Below are 21,073 nucleotides of genomic sequence, written 5' to 3'. Positions count from 1 at the left end.
CCTTCTGTTGTGTGTGTGTGTGTGTGTGTGTGTGTGTTGTGAGGTGAATCAGCTGCTCTGTGGGGGCTCCTCGCTACGTTTGATGTCACAGGATGAATAGAGTTCACAAATAACAGGATTTTTTAAGCGCATCAGCCCGAGGCCACAGAAATAGACGCAGATCCCCACCGCCACATCACCTTATCATCCTTCTCTTGCTCTAATTTTCTGAGTGAAGATGACATTTGTTTTTGCAGGTACAGCAGGTTATTTTCTGCACGCGGTCCCCCATGTGGGAGGGAACAAGGGAGGAGGCGTGGGGGAGCGAAACTGTCTACATAAATCATCCCAGAGTAGAGACATGTTGTGCTGGAGCTGACCCAGAAAAGTGAATTTTTCCCTCTCATGAGCTCACTCTGCAGAAACCTCAGCCAGCGAAGTCTCGCGGTATTTCGCGTGCTCCCGCTCCATCTCATCTCATCAGAGGCAGCTGACGCGGCGCTGGGAGCTCGCGGCCACAAAAAGAGGTGAGAAGGTGTTGTTTTGTTTTTGTTTTTTAAAAAAAAAAACCTCGTCTTTTTTTGTTATGAACAAGAAATCTTTAAAAGTAACAAACCCGTTCACTTCTGAGTAGCGCCAACATTTTCTTTATTAGCATGCACCTTTGCTCCACTGCTGAGCGCTACTTGGACACCTAGATACCGCTGTAGGCACCCTGACAGCGTATATTGATACAAACCACAGGCTGTACGGAAGCTCCGGGGCTTCTTCTGCTAACTCCGCATTGTCTACACGTTAATTCGGTGAACCGCGCGACGCTTTTAACGGAGCGAGCCTCATGCCCAAAAGCCTCCCGGTGCGAGGAACAGCCCGTTCCCGCGGCGCTGCTCTCCCGTCAAAGGCTACATTGTGTCCGGTGGTCTGGCATCCGCTGGCGGCTGCTGCGGACAGGACGGTGGGATTTATCTGTCGCTGGCTCTTTTAATGGCTTTTATCTTTCTTGTTTACACAGCTGGCGTGACACCGCGGTGGTCGTGGGGGGTTGGTAAACACAAACAAAACGTGGACGAGTTTGGAGGTAACTCATCATTAATATGTGGTGATTAATAACCTTTCCTGACACGAGCTGGACGTGTAACGTTACGTCCAAAAATAGTTGTGTCAACACAGAAAGGAGCGTGAACCGCGGACGTAGACATTTTAATTGGTGTTTCTTCTCCACGTCTCCAGATATCGATTCAATGCTTCCGCCTACTGTCCACACAGTACTCAGTATTCAGATACTTTAGTAATACATTACTGTAATACTCCATTACAAGTATAAACAGTATATCTGCCCAGTGCAGAAACGTGCCTCCGGTAAGAGTAATTGTACTATATTATATAATGTGTTTATGAGTTGCAGTGATTAGTTGATTAATGAATTAGTCAATCAGGTCATAAGGATTAATTGGCAACTGTTTTGATAATTAATAACTAATTTATTCATCTTTAAGTCATTTTTTAAAATGCCAAACGTTTGAGGCTCTCAAGTGTGAAAACTTATATTATTTAATAATTAATAGTTTTAACTTTTGGACTTTTGCTTCATCATCATGTCAAGTTGTGCTACAGGATAATGTGATGAGAATTCTTTCATTATTTAGTTTCATTAACAGTTATTAATCAAGAAAATAATCAGCAGATTAATTGATAATGGAGATAACTGTTCATTGCAGCTGTACGTGTTAAGTTTTATTATACACATTGATGTGTAAGTAGCATTTTGTAGTTGGTTTGGGGTGGAGCTAATTGGAGCTAATTTTAACTATTTTATATACTGTTGAATAGTGTAAGCCAGACGAATGTGTCACATTTGATCCTGTTTCCTAATTAAAATCTAAAACATACAATATTTCACTCTGAATTTGAGTGGAGCTGCAGTAAAATGGAACTAACCTAATTTATTGCTATAGTACACATTATAGGGCGGCAGTAAATGTGTCGGAGCGTAGAGAGGGAGAGGATTGTAGTCTGCCGCCTCTGGAGAGTGGAATGATGATTTTCCATGTCAATGGTCCCTCTTAGCTTCAGGAAAGAGGAAATAATATGAGGACTGTTGCACGAGAGCTCCTTATTTAGAAGAGTGTTGGAATGGAAAAGTCACGCCCTGCGACTTTTAAACTGTACAGGAAGGAGAAGAAGATAGACCGGAGATAAAGCGGAATTTAGAAACGTATTGTGACTGAGATATGGTAGAACACATTTATCTTTCTGCAGCTCTCCGTAAAGCAATAGGCTGTTTTGTGCATTGCATGAGCACAGTAAGCTCCAGTGTGTTTTTCATGCAGAATGTACATCTTGGTTAGGTGTGTAAAATATTTGCAATTGGCCCCACTCTCAAACGTTGCAGCTAACATAGGGGCTTTTATTACTTCAGAGGTGCTCAGTATTAAAGTGTGCCGATGCTGCACCTAGTATGGGTACAGCGGGATACTTGTGCAATGAAAAAGTTAGTACTGTATGGTATGCAGAGCCCCCTGGCATGCAGACATTTGACAACCACTTGTGATTTTACTGCTGAGAGTGGGAGTAAAGTCAACTCAGAAATTCAGTTCATGCCAAGTGAAGCCCAGTAAACTGTCTCATTTTGCTCTTGTTTTCGAGCTGTTTTATTAACAGAGGAGCTGAAATACCTCACTCGCACTGGAGCAGTTCTTTTGTTTTTATTTTTGCCTTGAAATCTGTTATGCCTTTTGTAACTTAGGTACTCTAGGGGCTTGAACAGGAGGCTTTAAAAACACAAGGAACTCGTGCCTTGGTGTATTACTATACTTTACATTCAACCTGTTTTGTCATCATTGTCTTTGTTCTCTGCTCAACTCCCTGCTGTTTTGTGAGCTTATCTGTGTCAGTGTTTCTTCGATATGCTAACCAACGATGAGACAAGCCTGTAATCTGATTTTAGAAATGGAAGTGGTTATTTAACTCTGAGAACGATGGAATACACGACTGTGGTTTTTTCTCTCTCTGTGTCGTCTCTGTTTACAAGGTGCTGCAGGCATGGAGCGGAGGTGAGAGTTAATCCATGGATGGCCAGTTACGCTCCTGCAGTGCACCAGCATCATGATAAACTCCATCCTACCACACACTCTGCTCTAGCTGCCCTTTATCTATCGCCATGGTGAGAGAGAGAGCTCCTGGACCTTGAATCTGTTGCCATGGTGACCCAGTAGCAAGAATCCTTTAACTCCAATCTGTTGCCCTGGTGATCGCGTGAAAAGGACCCAGGTAACTATTTCAATCTGCTGCCATGGTGATTCTGTAGAGACGCCCTGTAAAGTCATAGTCAGTTGCTATGGTGATCCTGTAGCAAGCAACAGTCACCATGGGAACGTCCAGGATGTTCCGCATTTTTGTCGTCCTGGGCTCGGCCTTCATGATCCTTCTGATCATAATCTACTGGGACGATGTCGGAGCGTCCCACCTATATTTGCACACTCCCGTCTCGCCGGGTCCCAAAATCCCACACCCTGCACCCCCGCAGCGGCCTCAAACCTCCCGAACCCCGTCCTTCCTGTCGGACATCGATGCCTTCGTTAACCAGTTCTTAGAGCCAGGAACTGGTGAGCCCACAGACCCCGCCCCTGCAGACACAAGTAACCAATCAGAGAAAGCTGAAGAACGGTACATACCACGGCGGGAGTGGAAGATTCACCTGACTCCAGTGGCAGCAGAGCTCCGTGAGAGACAGGTTAATATATAATTTATTATTATTATTATTATTATTATTATTGTTATTATTATTATAAATTGTACTAGTATGGCGAGATGTCATAGCAAGAACAGCACATGTATAAATATCACAATTCACAATGACTGTATTCCAATTATGCTTGTAGCCAGCTGCGTGTTGACTCAGTGGCACAACAGACATATAAATAGAACAGAGCCATTGTTTACGTCATTAGTTCCACCTTTGATAGAAGTCACAATGTCTACCATGAAAAAGACCTGTGGGAGGACTCAACAATCCATGTTCTGGACTCTGATTGGTTGACAGCTGCAGCTCCTCTCATTCAAATCATGTGAACATTAATTAAAAGGAGCAAATTGAGACGAATATCATTTGTGAGTTGTTAATTGGAGTAAGCTTTAAAGCCTTGTAATATTGATGGAGATTGCAACACTTGCAATAACTTGAAATTAAATTGAATTCCTCATCTAAAATTGGATTCTTGCATTTATGCACAAGGCTGGGCATCTCTCTCTCTGTATTTTAAGTACCCGCACAATTTTGTCACGAGGAGAGGTTTAATCAGCCAGAATAAGTGGAAACACCTGTGTGGGTGTAGAGTAAAGACAGGCACTGTTAAAGTAAGCACGAGTATCAGTACCAATACATTTATATGCACATAAAAGGGTAAAGGCTTCCTGAATGTCTCCTTATATTAGTCACCATTTATTACCAGTTGTTTTGGCACTGTAAGAAAAATGTGATTTTAAAAACCAAACATTTTAATTGCTAACAATAAATATCTGCGTATAACCAGGAGCAGCGGCGGAGGTTACTGCAGGAGATGTGCGCTAATGACAGCGTGGTGTTTCCTGGCAAAAACCGTTCGTTTGACGACATTCCCAACAAAGAGCTGGATCACCTTATTGTGGATGACAGGCATGGTATTATCTACTGTTATGTTCCCAAGGTATGCAAACACCTATGTTTTTCTTACTTTGTTAACATTAAATTTACTTTACTGATGATGCAAGTCTGGCAGAAGTTTAACATGTTAAAGGCTCTCAGTGGCCTTCATGCTGCAGGCTTTCAGCTGTTTCTTTCATCTTTATTAACCTTTGTGGCTCCCTCACAAGATTTACTTTAACATGTGCTCCCTGTCCCCCCCTCAGGTAGCGTGCAGTAACTGGAAGCGCATTATGATTATCCTCAGTGAAAGCCTGCTGCGGGACGGTGTTCCCCAGAGAGACCCGCTGGCCATCCCCAGGGACCTGGTCCACAACAGCAGCATGCACTTTACCTTCAACAAGTTCTGGAAACGTTACGGAAAGTTTGCAAAGCACCTCATGAAGGTTTGTTCTAATACTATATGATACTGTGATCATAATACTAAAATATAGAAAAAGTAACAATATAGTTTGTTAATTGAATGTATTGATTGCTGAATTGTTTTGTCATGTGCTGCATGATACACAGTGAGGTTATGTTTCAGGTGCAGAGCTTCACAGCTGCACCTGTTTGGTACTTCAGTAAATTGTTTGTTATGTAAGTGACTATGACACCTGCTTAAACCATTAAGTACGGCATGACTGGTATGGGCTCCTGTCTTAGAACATGCTTTGGTTTTTCCTGATGTTTTATTTTTGCGACACAGTAAGAACTTAATTAGACGTGCATCACTCTTCAGTGTCATATAGGCAGCCCCGGGCTCACATCCAGCAAAGCATCTCAGTGCTTGTACTGCTAGTGTTACATTATGATGTTCATGTGTATTATCACATCTGCTATCTTTAATTCACTCTTGGTGATTCTGGACCTCTTCCAGACTGTCCATCACAAAGCCTGTTTCTAGCTGTGTCACTGTGTCCTACTGGTCACAAAATTACATAGAAAAAAAGGTTTTGCCACAAAATGTCACCATTGTTTCTCTGAGCTTTAGAGTCCTCTATCATCTCCTTCAACATATAATTACTCTTCATTATTTTAAATTGCCTCAATTAATTTTCCAGTTTATGTCTGATAATAATATGTTGTGTGTTAATACAATATTAATAATTTGTTTAAGGTGAAGCTGAAGAAGTACACCAAGTTCCTATTTGTGCGGGACCCCTTTGTGCGCCTCATCTCTGCCTACCGGAATAAATTTGAGCTGCGCAATGAGGACTTCTATCGGCGCTTTGCACAGGTCATGCTGCGTCGCTATGCCAACCAGCCGACGCCTCCTGCCTCTGTGGACGAGGCGTTCGGTGTGGGTGTCCATCCTTCTTTCTCCCACTTCATCCAGTACCTCCTGGACCCTCAGACAGAGAAGGAGATGCCCTTTAATGAGCACTGGCGGCAGGTATATCGGCTTTGCCATCCATGCCAGATTCAATATGACTTTGTGGGCCACCTGGAGACTGCAGAGGAGGACGCCGAGCACCTACTACGTCAGCTGCGGGTGGACAATGTGGTGGAGTTCCCCACCTCCCATAGGAACCTCACAGCCAGCAGCTGGGAGGCTGATTGGTTCAGCACAGTGCCTGTTGAGGCACGGAGAGAACTCTACAAGCTGTACGAACCTGACTTCAGGCTCTTTGGCTACGACAGACCAGAGTCGATCCTCAATGAATGACTCATGTTTCTACAGACCTGACCCAGCCACACACGGACACAATGTTTTTTATGTCATGAATTAATGCTTCACACACAGTAACACCTCCCTTTGTTCTGGGCTTTGCAGATTTGTTCTCCAGTCTTGTCTATTCTACACTGAATGTGCACATTATTCCAGGACCCTCGCTGTTTCTAAGGAAGCACACTACTGAGGTGAAGCCACGCTATTATTGTCTTTCTTTTTAAATCACAAAGATAACAAGAAGCACACAAGTTAGAGTCAGACAGTTGGATAGCAAGCGTCCTAAGATGTTGCACATTCAGTGTAGTCTTCAATTCAAAACTCCACGCTGAGTGCACTCCTAACTTTGATGTCACGCCACGCCTGTCGTTTGTGATGCCACAGTTTTATTGTGAGTAACTGTGATAATCACGCAGGCTCTGTAGCAGGATGTTTGAAACCTCCCCGAAGTGATGTCACAGAGCCATAGAGAGGCAAAATCCCTCTCCTTCTGGTGTCCCCCATGGGTGCTTGTTTCATCTAGTCAACGCCCCTATCAAGAGCCAGTGTTTGGTTTGTTTGTTCTGGGTATAAAAACCAGCTCATTCCAAGTTAACGAAAACACAACAGCTCTTACATTCAGGTGATTATACTCTAATGAAAACATACATATAAATATTAAATTCAATTTCTGCCAATAGATCCTCCTAAATGTTACACACTAGACGTTTAAAAGATAATTTTGCAAGTCAAGTTTGTCAGTAGTACCATTTAGTTTCATGTGGAACTCTCACCTCGCACAGTATATGTCGCAACTTGGCCATCCCTTGTAATGTTTTCTTACCTGATGTGTTTTATCCCATGAGTCGTGGTCCTTTTATCAGCCGGCAGGTGAAACAACGAGCAAGACGAGTTGCACATCCCAGTACAAAACACACAGGCATCGTAGCTTGTGGAGAGAGAAAGCTATGACGTCACTTACTGACTTTTGGGTGTGTAGTTTTTCTAATGATGTATTTTCAGTCTTTTACCTCAGCAGTTTCACAAACAAACTGCAACTTTCTTGACTTGCAGTAATTACCTTTTAAAACATCAAACATCATATGTGTAATTCATGGCACAATTTGAACAGATCAAAAACGTAATCGCCATTAACTACAGTACATATTTTTTCCGAAATAAGGTCCCGCGGTGATTCACCGTAAGAGGAGGGACGTTGCTTCTCTGTACTCTATGCTTGTGATGTCATAGAAACCCTTTAGGCTGTGACAGTGGACAGGAAGTCTGGGCGAATAGGTAAAATGAAGTGTTACTAGATTAGTTTTAAGTGTAGTTGCACTAGTGTTAGTAATCATCTTATTTATTTCACATTGTGTAAGTGCAATGTTTCTGTTAAGCATGAAAGGGATTTCTACATTGAAAACATACTTATGACAGCTATCAACATCAGAAACAGAATTATTTCATACCTCATATGCAGATTAAGAAGGTACTCATGTTATGTAACGCATACTTAAAAACAAACACTACTTCTTCAGCATGGGGAAGTCCGTTAAGTTATATCAGTAGAAACATTTCAGATAATATTTTAGCAGCTTGTTTCATTTGGCCTGTTGCACAGCATGGTGTACATGCCACACTGTAGCATCATCATATAGGAGCGTAGTGAACAGTAGGCTGCGTAACTGGATTTGTCTCAGCTTGTCTTTGAGGCATAAAACTGGAGTTTTGACATTCTTTTGTTTCCATCAGCAGGATGTACACAGGTGAGCATCTGTGTTTCAACAGACAATTTTCCAAAGGGAACTCATTCTTATTATTTTACTGGTTGTTGTTAGTGACAGTTTTATCATCGGTTGTGTTTTCACGCATAATCTGCAGTCATTAACACTGAACACTGGGTAACCCTGGAGACTACAGCAGTGTCGTTGCCCCCCCCCCCCCCAAAAAAAAACTGTATTAATATGACATTTTATAAAGGCGGCATTTTAATGGGACGCAGTATTTTGTAGCAAAGAGCTGAGCACATTATGTGACGCCAACAAGGAGCAAAGATCACTCATCAAGTTGGCTTGATGCTAGCATATTAAGTACAACTGTTGGTGCAAGATGAGTCTATGGTCAGTATTAATGAGGTTCCAAGTAAAGGTTTGATCATGATTAGAGTCAGGCTTAATCATCATGATCTGGGCGTGGATAGGGCCACACGTTTTATATGAGAAAAGTGGAAAGATACTTAGATAAGATAGTGCCTTTGGTTGCAAACGTTTACACAGCAAAAAAGTATTTTTGTAGAAGGACTTAATTTTTACTTAGAACATAATACAGTGAGAGCTGTATGAAGCCACAACAAGGTATATTTGATATACTGGGCCTTGTTTATCATGTGTAATTATTATTTGGAAAGGAAAGGGAACAACAGAGCCCTTCAGCAGAACTGACTTCATGGGAATTTGTATGGTTCTTGACGCTGTGAGGACTCTTGTCAGTGTGCATGTGTCCAGTGGATTGCTGTGTAACATTTCAATTGCAGGATTACTGTGTGGTTTGTTCTGTCTGATGTCATGGACATGCTGTGTGCCACATTATTCTGCAAGTCACTAAGGTGTTCACACTATTGAGTCAGTGTTGTCTCACTGCCTTCTGGTTTATTTGTTTTGTATAAGTGTACACAATTTACAGTATTTTACTGTGTTGTTTTTTATTTTAATCAAATTTTGACTCCTTCATGACTTAGTTTTAACTTGGACAGCCTGGAATTATTATTTTTATATATATATATATATATATGGCTGATTTTCTGTCATCATCACTTGGTGCATTTTTCCATATAGGTCTAAATATATAGAAAAACAGGTATATGTTAAGCAAAAAAAAAAAAAATTGTGCACTCCCACCTCTCTTTTGTATTTTTGTTCTTTTGTTGTGTTTTTTTACGGCCTGATGTTATCCATGTCAGCAATGTTGTTCTTGGCTGGTTTTTCTTTGAAAGTGCAAACAACAACACTCACTTTTTGTAAGGTGGAAAGAGGTGTTTATTTATTGGCAGAATAAAACCTATGAGTACATGCTGCTTTTGAAAAGAGAAAATCGGTCTTAGGGCTGTTAATGGCTCTTTCCGAGGGTTAGAGTTTGACTGGTGATGTGTTATTTGTATATCCACAGTGACCTGACGCTTCATCAGCATTCGTACTTCGAACTGCTTAAATGTTGTTGAAGCTGCAGTGCCAAACCTTCTCCTACATTTTGACCTCATGCCAATTCCTAACGTTCAATAGCATCACAGACCAAAATACCCAAATCTATTTTTGTGATTCATTGTTTTGTAAAACATAAAGCAGTTTGACAAATGTGTTCCTTCTCTCATAAACGGGAAAAATTCTGTTTCAGTGTCATGCATCATCTGGTCTTCTCTACAAGAGAAATAAAGGTTGTGTGGCATGATGGAGAATCTAATTGTCTTTTATTGTGCAAATCACTTGTATATATGAGATAATATTGGCGCAGAATAAATATTGATCTGCCATATTTTATCATATATTGTTAATATCTTTATAAAGCTGAATGGTAGCTTTGTTTGAGGACTGACATGAAGGCATTGTTAACAGGAAAAGGAATTGTCAACAGGAAATGTGGATAATGTTAACAAATACAAGGAATGTCTGGATGTTTGTGCCTGAAATGTTAACACACTGGCTTACCACACACACACACACACACACACACACACACACACACACACACACACACACACACACACACACACACACACACTCATTTTGTTTATTTAGATCCCTATTAGTTTGTGTATTGTCACAGTAGCTACACACAGTGTATGTGTATCATATGTGAGACACCAAACAGCTGTCATCAGAAAGCTGATGGGATGAAAGAAGAAACATAAGAAACCACTAAAGCTACAGAATAAAAACACTGAACAACCATTCAGTGCGTCCTCAAGGGGTTACTGTGTTCATGTTCATGTTCATGTTTATCAAAATCTTCATTAAAAGATCTTTTGTAGACGGTGTAGACAGACCAAGCTGAAAAAAACTGCAAGATGTGCAACATGGGCGTGATCCCTCACTGGCTTCCCATCCATCAATGTTTCCAAAGGTCTTTGTAGTGGTAGACAAAGGTTTTTTTTACCCTGCACCAGCTTTAATGTCAGTATAATGATTTTTAGTGAAACTATGTACAAACATAGTAGATTAGTGTGATTAGTACAAATAATAGTACTATAGAATTGTAATAACATTAACAAAGAACAATTTTGGTTCCTTCCTTAAACTCACTGGAGCTGAATCATGAGTGTTTACTGCCCTCCAGTGGTCAGAGCAAGGAACTACATAAAAGTAAGACATAAATGTATAGCTATGATACCATACTAATACCTTCAGTAAATACCTTCAAATTAAATCTAAGACACTGAATGCAAGCAATGAGAAACAAACAGTAATTACCATGAAAGTATCATGTTTATTGTTCTCTTGTGGTCACAGGAAGAAAACAAAACCCCATATCTATACTCATTATTGTTCTTCTGTAGTATCAGTTATGGCATTTATGGTCATGTTAGTGGGCCCACTAATGTTAATAATATCTTTATTGCAGGTAATGTGTCAGTTAACATGAGTGTATTTAATATTATTTAATTTTGACTTTTAGTGCTTTATGTTTTATTTAGGCCTCCATTTTATGTACAATGCACTGTTTATATTCATTCTCTTTATATTTACATGATACTGTATTAAAAGGGAGGGAGTGGAGGAGGATAATCAGCACCTTCTGGTACACATGTTTAGCACAAAACATTCAAGTACAATTTAAAAGCACAATATTATCAATCCAAAAAACATCAAAGTCAATCCAAGAAATGAAATCTTACTGGGAGAGAACATTATGTTTCCTGCAGTTTCACAAACTCCGACTCAAAGTTCACACACAATAGAAGTTCAGTTAGCACCAAGTTTTAGCACCACGTACAAATCTCAGTAACAGTCCACATTACCAATGAAAGTGTACTTTTTCTCACCATATACTGCACGGGCCATTGCTTAGTTTCTTTATTACAACCATCTTTCAACTTTAATTTGCTGTCACTGAAAGTAAACAGATTTGTTTTAAAATCAGTATTTCTCTGTGGGATTAATCTCTTTAAAAATATGATCTTTAATCCATCAAGTACACATTAGGGATTGACAGGGGAACATTACCAGCTCATTTGGGGAAATACACTTATTCATGTTTTTAGAGTTGGATGAGAAGATTGATACCATTCTCATGCTAGTACACTAAATATGATGTTACAGCTAGCAGCCGGTTACCTTACTTAAAGTCTGGAAACATGGTGAAAAGGCTAGACTGGCTCTTTATGAAGGTTACAAGATCCACCAACCAGCACCTTTAAATCCCGCCACGGTTCATATCTTGTTTGTTTGACCAAATTTCAAGTCTCTACTTGTAGCCAAGAAATGGTCTGGCAAATAACCCCTGTAAAATGATCGTTCTTTTTATACTTTGTGCTGATTTAACAAACAAGATCTAACCTTTGTGAACGGAGCTATGCTAGTTCTTTCCCCTTTTACCGGCTTTATGCTAAGCTAACCGGCTACTTGCAAGAGTGGTTGCAATTTCCCCATCTAACCCTCAGCAAGCATATTTCCCAAAATGTTGAACTAACCTTTTTCTTTTCTTGTTGTGGCATGTATGCAGTATTCAGACAATTTTCTATTGGGGTAATGCAGTTTATTTCTTCACATTTTATCAAAGAGGTATTGCTCATTCTCTGGCAACCATTTTGATTCTTGCACCTTTTTATCTAAATATAAAAGTAAAATCTAAATTTTCAGTCATTGTGCTTCCATGCCAGTCCAATGTGTTTCCTTTCCACAAATCCGAGCTCATCAGTCTAATCCTCAGCCTTACCTCTCTTTTTCATTTGCCCTCCACACTAGCTTTGATGAGGTATCCATTGAAAGTGATATAGACATCTACATCATCGCTGTAAATTGCGTTCTCCCTCTCCCTCTTGTACAGGCGGACCCACACCTCGTCGCTCAGCTCCAGCTTCAGCATCAGGCTCTGACTCTGCATGATGGAGCGGTCGCTGGGCTGAGCGTACACGATGGCCTGCTCCGTGTCGTTCTGCATGATGTGTACGTACGTCTCTTTGAAGTTCCACGTGTGAATGTTCACGTTGAAGAAGTAGATCCCGGGAATGTGGCAGAGGAATTTCCCCTTAAACATGTCGAAGTGACCGTCCAGGTTGACAAAGACCGTGTCAAACACAACTGCCTGGTAGGACTCTAGGCTGTGCAGGGATTTTCGACGGCCGACGGAGAAGGCGGAGTACTGGACCTTGCAGGGGTCTCCTGGAAGACCCGCCTGTCCCTTTGTGCCTTTTGAGCCCATGGGACCTCTGGAGCCTGGAGGGCCTTCGTGTCCAGCTTTACCTGGTGTTCCCCTGTCACCACGTTCTCCTTTGTCACCTGCACAGAGTGATATTAGTCACACTACAGTATACCATCAATAAAAGTAAACTAAAGAAATTATATGCTTATGGAAGACAAACTAAGCCACCAAAACCACATTTCCATCCCAGTTCAATTCATGATAACTGTTTATGTGTTTTGGGGTCACCTGTTGGATACTTGGTTATAAAGGCTGGAGCTTTCTTTAAACTATATGGAACTCAAAGACACTGGACCTGGTGTGGAGTTGACTTAGCTGTCTAAAAATCTGTGAATGCTCCGTCTGTCTATTAGCACATGTGAACACTTAAAAGTAGAATATATGGGGAAAAACCTAATCAACCAAGAGAAAGAGTGAGAGGTTGAGTAGGTTTATGATGGACATATAGTATTTAGGGGTCTAATAGGGGTCCATACTGTAGATATAGTACCTTTAAGGATGGTCATGTTGATGTAGGTGCGGATCTCCGGCACATGGCTGAACCCCCCTGTGGGAGGCTGGTCTCCGCTGCCCTCTTCTGGCTCCAGGTGATCACAGCAGTGCCTGCACGGGACAGGAGGAGCACTCGGAGGAGGCACCAGGGCCACCAGGGAGGTGAGGGACAGAAGGAGGAGGACACCTAACATAGCTATATGCCTACAGCAAGAACAGAGGGAAAAAACAGATGATTGGAAGAGCCTTGACATTCTGGACTTTCTACTTCTTCTTGATCTTGGAAACTCAGTGTGTGCCTTCCAGGTTACTGAGGCTAATACAAACAGTCAATGAACAGCTCTGGGACCCTATAATATGATTATATTTCCAGTTTTCTCTTCCATTTTAAAAATCAAGACGTTTGCACACAATAACAGGTTGAATTACAGTTACATAAGGGACTCTTAAAGAACACTTAAACAAAAAAATGAAAGCATACAGCGAGAGTAGTAAGAGTCTACAGCCACAATAGCGGCTCTGCGAGTCTATGCTTTGACACAGCAGTGCTTTGAGCTAAAATGTGAGCATGCTAACATGCTGCTGATTATGTTTATGACTGTCACTATCTTAGTTTACCATGTTAGCATGCTAACATTTGCTAACTAGCACTAAACACAAAATACAGCTGAGGTCATAAACCAAAGTATAGTATAAATTCATATGTTTTACCTCATAATGGCACTGGATGAAAAGTTAAGTGACTGTACCAACTTTCAGGGCAATCCATCCAGTAATTTACACGTTCGTTTCACAGCCTCATGGTGGCGCTAGGGTCAAAGTCAGAGGGCCACCAAAGACTCAAAGGATTCATCATCTGGGATCATGAATGTCTGTATGAGCTATTTCAGTCTGGACAATGTGGTGGACTGACTGACTGCTGTTTGGTTATAAATGCCACTCTGTACAGGCAGTTTCTACTAAAATGTCACAGTGACACAGCTGGCCTGATACTGAGAGTCATTTTGTTTCACAGTGTTGGAGCTAAAATTAAACTGCAGGACATTTTTGGTCAACAGATCCAGGTGGCCAACGGTGCAGGAAATGGAGTTAAAGGGGAACTTGGCAACTATTTCAACTTAATAAACCCGTTTAGAAATCATTTGGATGGTTAAATGGCCTGTTCCGGGGAAAATGGTGACTTTCCCCGCTCCCCCTAGCGTCCCCAGGCGGAAAACCAACCTTGCAACTTTGGGACTACCGTCCCGTTAAGTTGGAAATAGGAAGTATCGTGAGAAGCGAGAACGAGCGAGAAACACCAACTGCTTTACGGCAATTCCACTTAAACGCACACGCCCCCCTCAATACCGGTTAGCCACGCCGGCTATAAGAACAAGCGACGATGAATGTATTACCCACCTCGGTAGACATTGCTACACACGAAAAAGTTGCCCAGCAACAAATGCACATCAGCAGCGGTAGAAAGGGAGAGGAGGGTGCCACAAGTGAGTTTTTTTACGACAGTGTTTTGAAATATACGTCCCAGAGCTGTAGGGGGAGCTCGTTGAGAAAACAAGTGACGACAAAAGTGAAAACCAGCGAAGAAATGGCTAGAGTTGCCGAGTTCCCCTTTAAAAGATCTGAATTACTGTATGAGAGGGAGCAAAACCATGGAGAGCTTTAAAACCATTAAAATAGTATTGAAATAGAAAGTAAAGGTAATGAAAGTAGGAGAAGTTTGATCTGATTTTGCAATTATTTTGGTTGTTTTGAAAAAAAGTTCACAGAACCAGAAGAAGAAGGAAGAAATTCGCCAGTAGCGAGAGACTGTTTGATTCAAATTATAAAACACATGTACCAGCCAAAATATCAGTTGTTCAGCAGCTGCTCAGAAAATAAGATCATTGTGTGCTGGATATCATTCCCAGAGCAGTGGAAAAGAGAAAGAGGAATCCTCAACGCTGAGCCAGAGAAAACATTTATTACCCCAAAAAAGAAGAAGCAGGAGTCAGGAATTGTGGAAAAAACAAATAAAGTGAAGCTTTCTTGCAACAAGAGAAGCATATTTGTTTATGAGTTGGCCATTGGCTCACAGAGGCATTTGACTGGTTGCTTAAATGAAATGCAATAAGGGTTTTCTTTAATACATTTCCAGAGCTGACTCGAACTGTGTCTTAAAGACTCACTAATGCACTGCTCATCCAAATCCCAAAAATAAAGAATATTGCAAAAAACAAAAATGGGAGAGGGCAAGGGTACAGTGATCATAAATCAGATGAGACATTACCCTGCAGACAGCCCATAATTTATCACCAATTAACTCAGTAAGTCTGACAGTTTATTTTATCCCAAGAAGGTCAGTAAAGTGGGTTTTCTTGGACAGGGAGCCAAGCGCAGTATTTTTCAATGGAAAAGTGATGGCGGTCTGCCAGACTGTCAGTGATCAGCTAGTCTCTGTGTACTGTAACTGGAACAGTGTGTGCTGCGGTGTTTATACAGGACAGCTGTATCCATACTGACAACTGCATTCTTCATACATGACTGGACATTGTAGCTCAGTAAAAAGACCACAAAATACTCTAAAACTTAATTTGTTGTTTGAGTTTCCTATGAGTAACAGAAGAAGCAAGACTTGGACTCATGGTTTTCCCTAGAAACGGAACTACAGTGAAATGAAACCAGTTGCTGTACTGGTGGGAATGAAAACCTAAACTGGACCAGAATGAATTTAGCTTATTTTGTTTATTAGGTACATACAGTATGTACGCTCTAATACAGACTGAATAGTGTCTTTCATTTTTTGAAAATGTGTCTGTGAAATGTTAATTTTGAAGATGTAGATAGTGGTTGTGTTATGTTGGAACGCATTATATTAGCCTATAAGGTGTTTCTAATATTTTCTACACCTTGGGGACACACTGACATGGACGGGTTACTGAATGGGCCAACTGGTTCTCTGTTTGGTGTAACGGTTAACAATTCTTGTTGTAAAGTAAATTACAACAAATTAATGCAAAATTATTCCAAAGAGACACAAAACAGTTATAAAGAGACACATATTGAGACACATACATACAGCACAAATTGACAGGTATAACAAGTACGTAGACACACAGGACAAGTACAAAAAGAGACAAAATTACTACAAAAAATACAAGGAGGCACAGAACGACTACAGAGAGACTAAATGACTACAAAGAGACCCCATTGTGGCGGTGTTGTTTATTGTTGTTTTGTGTCTTGTCTGTGTGTCTTGCTGCAATGTAGAACGGGTGGCGGGGGCCCATTGTCTTATATTCTGTCCATACTTGCTGCCGTGCCATTTGATCTCTAGATTGAAGAATTGTTAAGCAGCAACATTTTGTGCTGCTTAACAAGTGCAGCCAGTAAAACTCTAAAGAGAGACTGAAGGCCGATGCTGAATGTTTACATTAGTGTGGACTAACAGTGTGTGTGTGTGTGTGTGTGTGTGTGTGTGTGTGTGTGTGGTGGAGCAGTGTGAGTGTACTGCATATTCAATCAAAGTGGAAATCTGTTGCTCATGTTAAGGTTCTGTTGGGATTTCCACACACAGCCATGGATGACCATTCATGGCACATACACTGACCAGGGATATTACATAACTGGTTTTCCGGGAAAAACCCACTTGAACTGGAAACTTGTAGGGAAAAATTAAATATACAAAATGCTGGATTCTCATATATATATATATATATATATATATATATATATATGAACATTTAATCTTTCTGTGCAGCACTTTGGAAACCTTGTGTTTGTTAAAATCGTGCTATATAAATAAAGTGGATTGGATTGGATTGAAACTACTACCCTGAGGCAGCAATATATGTGTTATATTTACTTTAAAGTGCATTTTGTCTAGTATAATCCTAAAAGTCCATCTTCAGTGGAGACATGCAGGGATACCGCAGGCGGCAGCAGTGAAAACAACTTGCTTAATGTACATTTTGCAGATGGCCATGCATTAGACTATAACAGTGTGTTTCTGTCTGGTTGTGGACCGGTGCAGCAGCCCCGGTGGTGCCGGTCTGGCCGAGCGCAAACGGAGTTGCAATCAGAAGTTCATTTTTAAATAATCCAAAACGATCATCATGACGCTCCCTCCCGCTCATGCAAGCAGCGCTCAGCCGACGGATAACTGAGTTTATCTGAATGAATCTCACCTCGTTCACGTCTGCAGCCGCTTCAGTCCGCTGGAGGAGACAGATCCCTGAGTCAGCAGCCCTCTGTCTCTATGGGAGTGAGTTGAGAGGTGTTTTCCTATAGATCCCTCCTAGTTTCACGCACACTCGGGCAACAAGTGTGTCCGTCCATGTATTTGACAACAACATCCAGGGGGGGTTGACAGCTGTGTTAAAGGGGACCCTGATGGTGAAGAAGGTGAAGTTAGTTTGAAGTTATTCGATATTCTGTCCGGATCAAGCGGTGTCCTCTGAGACAAAGACATGCAAGCTACTGAAGAAAGTTTAGGAATTTTCCATAAAATATTAATACGAAAAAGAAATCGCACTAAAATCCAATAAAAAGAGGTGTGTGTCATTTGTCCAGTGTAGTAATATAATTGGTTTGGACTCACTGGGTCAGATTTTTTCCATAAAAATATTCATAAAATCCTGAAAGAAAAATATTATTTTCTGTTTAAATATTTTTGTAATATTGTAATATTTTATTTATATGGGCAAGTCAGCAGGGAGGTATTAAAATAACACTGGTTTTGTGTCATTCCCACAGTTGTGTATTGATGGCCTGTAAGTGAAACTCCTGTGGTTAAAGGGGCAGTTCACCCCAAAACCAACATCTCTACGGCTGATATCTCCAAAACTCAGCAACTCCCACCAAAACAATCTAGATGGATAAATAGCACTACAGCTAAGAGGAAAAAATATGTATTCTTGATCTTGGAGTGAACTGTCCCTTTAAGAGCGAGGGCTTGAAGGTGAGCTGAGGTCCTTTTACTGCCAACACCGAGTAAGAAGAGTTGGATCTTCAGCTACAAAAGCTACTCAAGGTAGGGCACATGTGCTTATCCGCTCACAGTTGCCCATTAACTGCAAAATAACACACATTTCATCAAACAACACGTATGGTTTTAAAGTTTAGTAATGCATTCATGGCCATCTCTCCTGGATTATAATGCCACCAATAACTGTGTACAGTGGAACATTGGCAGACCACTCTCCAGGGTCTGTGCACACAGTCACTAAACCCCTGGTCATTCCCCCATGGGTGTGCATTTTCTCTGTGCTGAATTCCTCCATTCCTCCCGTTTGCTGCAGCTGTAGGGAGAAAGGGTGTGTGTGTGTGTGTGTGTGTGTGTGTGTGTGTGTGTGTGTGTGTGTGTGAGTGAGAGAGGCTATAATCTGTGTTTCCAGACCTGAATTATGACTGTAATGTTCTGCTTCAGTGGCAGACGCCAGAGAAAATGCAAGAAAAAGAGAAATGTGATTATGGGAGTGTAAATGTGCCGAGAGAGAGAACGTGAGGGACAGAAACTACAGTGAAAAGGATGTTAACAGATAAAATCAAACCAAATTAACCGGGCAGGTTTTTATCTGGTGACATCAGTGTACACTCGTTTATTTGTGGAATTTCTTAGTCTTTCAGCTAAATTGGCCTTTACATTTTAATGGTATCTTTTCAGGCAGTGGCCTCAAACCCTTTGGCTTATGACCCTTTAAACGGTCAAGTGATTAAAGCATCCAGTATTTCACGATAAAAAGCAAATTGAAAAACATAATAAACATAAATAAATACTTTTCCCCTTATTCACACAGTGACCCCTCAGATTGATGCAGCAACCTGCACTGTAAAAAAAATCTGGTGAGAAAACTCATTATTTAAAGGCAACTTAACTTAAGTTTCTAAGTTTTAAGTCAAACTTTTAGGTTTTGAAGTAAATCTAAAAAAGTTTTGTTGACGTTATTTACATTTCTTCTTTAGAAAAACTTAAATCTTTGAGTTTTAGAAACAAAACATTCTGCATTTCAAAACTTGCAAGTGAACTATGAACCTGATTTTTAATTATTTTGGTGCTTGAAAATTAAATAGTTGCAATTGAAAATATTAAATTATTATATGAGTTTCACTTTATTGAGTTTGCTGAATAATTTTGGCAGCCGTTTGCAGAGAAACAAGAGGAGGAAGAGGCAGAATTTGTGCACACGTGTAACATGAGCACAGCTGTTGAACATTACCGCCGCTGGGTCCCAAGGGTTTCCTAGATGCAGTTACATCAGGAGAACATTCCTCTGGTTTTCCGGCCTATGTAAACTATTAAGAGACTCGTCTGAAACCACCTTTCTGTAAACATTTATTACCTGTTGTCTTTGGGAATCAAACACTCATCTCCCGGAGGAGCTCGTAACTCTGCCGTCTGTGGGTCTGTCTGACCCCAGTAATCCTCCTTTGGTGTTCTTTCAGGTGGTATTTTATTTGGAAGTGCTGCAGTCTTAAATCAGAAGTCTCAGTTATCTTTCTATTCGGTATCTGTTCTATAAGCTCCGGCAGCAGCATCTCACAAACATCACTGCACACATCTAATTCCTCCTCTCTCTGACCTCTGGAGTAATAAAAAAGACCCATGACCTTTGACCTTCCAGATGAACGGGTTTCTCTTCTGGGTGTGGCGACTGCTGACGAAAGAATAGCTACTAAATTTTACAGCTCATAAAACTGACTTGAAACCAGGAGTGGAAGTGTGGCTGGGTTAATCGATCAATAGAAGGAGATCAGATATTTCCGCTGTCCTGTGATAATAAATAGTGATTGGAGACTTTCTTGGCCAGAAAAAGATTTTTGCCTGACACCCCCCCCCAAGAAAAACCATATTGTTAGTGGTTGACATAATCATGGAGCATCATTCAAAGTTGAAAACCAGAGAGAATTTCAGACCTCAAAGTGTTCTTGTGGTTCAGCTCAGGAATGGACAGTTGGTCAGCGAGCGTACTGTAGCTGTTCTTTAACAGCTATGTCTGCTGACGACTCTCACGCTCAAATAACACAAATACTTATAAAACCATCTCTGCACGCACACATTTCATTATTATTTACAACCTGTTTTACTCTAAAATTGATGATTTATAATAAGATCATTATTTATTATTCGCAGTGCATTCTGCCCTGCCGTTGAAATAGTTTCAGGAAACATTTTATTTGTGTTGTGGAGAAGATTGTTACCACTCTCATCTCTGTACACAGCTGGTTAGCTTATCTTAGCACAAAGACTGTACACAAGGGGAAACAGCATCGAACATAGCGCTGAAATAATGGTCCCCTTTCATGATGAAAATGCCTTTGATGCGTGCAAACACATACATGTGCATGAACGTGTGCTACACCTATGGGTCCCGGTTTCAGGGTCTGAAAATATGGTGACCCTAGTCCAGCTGTCTAGCAAGGTTAGCTGGCAGTATAGTGTCCTATTTAGAATACAGACATAACAGAGGTATTGATCTTCTCATCAAGTTTATTTCCCAGAATGTCGATCTATTGGTTTAAATAAAACAAAAACTATTAAAAGTATTGTATTAATGATCATGAAAGAAATCAAGCTTGCATTTGCAACTAAAGAATTCATCTGTTTTTTTTATCACAGATGTTTTGTAATAGCACAGGCTCTGGGGTTCGTTTACATGTGAACACAAATAGTTAAGGGTCACTGTGATAGTCATCCACACATCTTTATGTATAAGTGGCTAAAAAAAATCCAACATCTGTTCTCTTCTTACTTCAGAAAAAGCTCATGGATCTGTCCCTGGTTATCTTCTTTGCTTTGGTAGAACCGCTTTCCCCCTCACCATTATGGCCAATGTGGTGGTTGTGACTGCTGTGTCTCCTCCTCCTGACAACAGTGGTCTGGCTTTCTGTTTCTACTCCAC

At 40.8% G+C, this 21,073-nt stretch overlaps 2 protein-coding genes across 3 annotated transcripts; one reads left to right on the top strand and one right to left on the bottom strand.

Moving 5' to 3' along the window:
- Nucleotides 1–314: 314 nt before the first annotated feature.
- LOC127356239 (carbohydrate sulfotransferase 12) lies at nucleotides 315–9,741 on the top strand. Of its 2 annotated transcripts, none has more exons than XM_051387831.1 (5): nucleotides 315–506; nucleotides 3,011–3,712; nucleotides 4,512–4,664; nucleotides 4,867–5,046; nucleotides 5,760–9,741. In XM_051387831.1, the coding sequence occupies exons 2-5, from the start codon at nucleotides 3,347–3,349 to the stop codon at nucleotides 6,306–6,308; spliced, it is 1,248 nt and encodes a 415-aa protein (XP_051243791.1). In that variant the 5' UTR covers nucleotides 315–506; nucleotides 3,011–3,346; the 3' UTR covers nucleotides 6,309–9,741. The 2 variants fall into 2 exon arrangements, with proteins under 2 accessions (XP_051243791.1, XP_051243792.1); XM_051387832.1 differs by lacking the exon at nucleotides 315–506 and adding an exon at nucleotides 530–1,057.
- Nucleotides 9,742–10,749: 1,008 nt separating this feature from the next.
- On the bottom strand, nucleotides 10,750–17,661 carry c1qtnf6a (C1q and TNF related 6a). The gene is made up of 3 exons (XM_051388921.1): nucleotides 17,360–17,661; nucleotides 13,195–13,400; nucleotides 10,750–12,781 (listed from the first exon to the last, which is right to left on the bottom strand). The coding sequence occupies exons 2-3, from the start codon at nucleotides 13,388–13,390 to the stop codon at nucleotides 12,228–12,230; spliced, it is 750 nt and encodes a 249-aa protein (XP_051244881.1). The 5' UTR covers nucleotides 13,391–13,400; nucleotides 17,360–17,661; the 3' UTR covers nucleotides 10,750–12,227.
- Between the last annotated feature and the right edge of the window lie 3,412 nt (nucleotides 17,662–21,073).

The sequence above is a fragment of the Dicentrarchus labrax genome, unplaced genomic scaffold, assembly GCF_905237075.1.
Source record: "Dicentrarchus labrax unplaced genomic scaffold, dlabrax2021, whole genome shotgun sequence".
NCBI classification, from domain to species: Eukaryota; Metazoa; Chordata; class Actinopteri; family Moronidae; genus Dicentrarchus; species Dicentrarchus labrax.
Note: the sequence above shows the minus strand (reverse complement) of the source record. Positions and strands in the feature narration are given on the sequence as shown.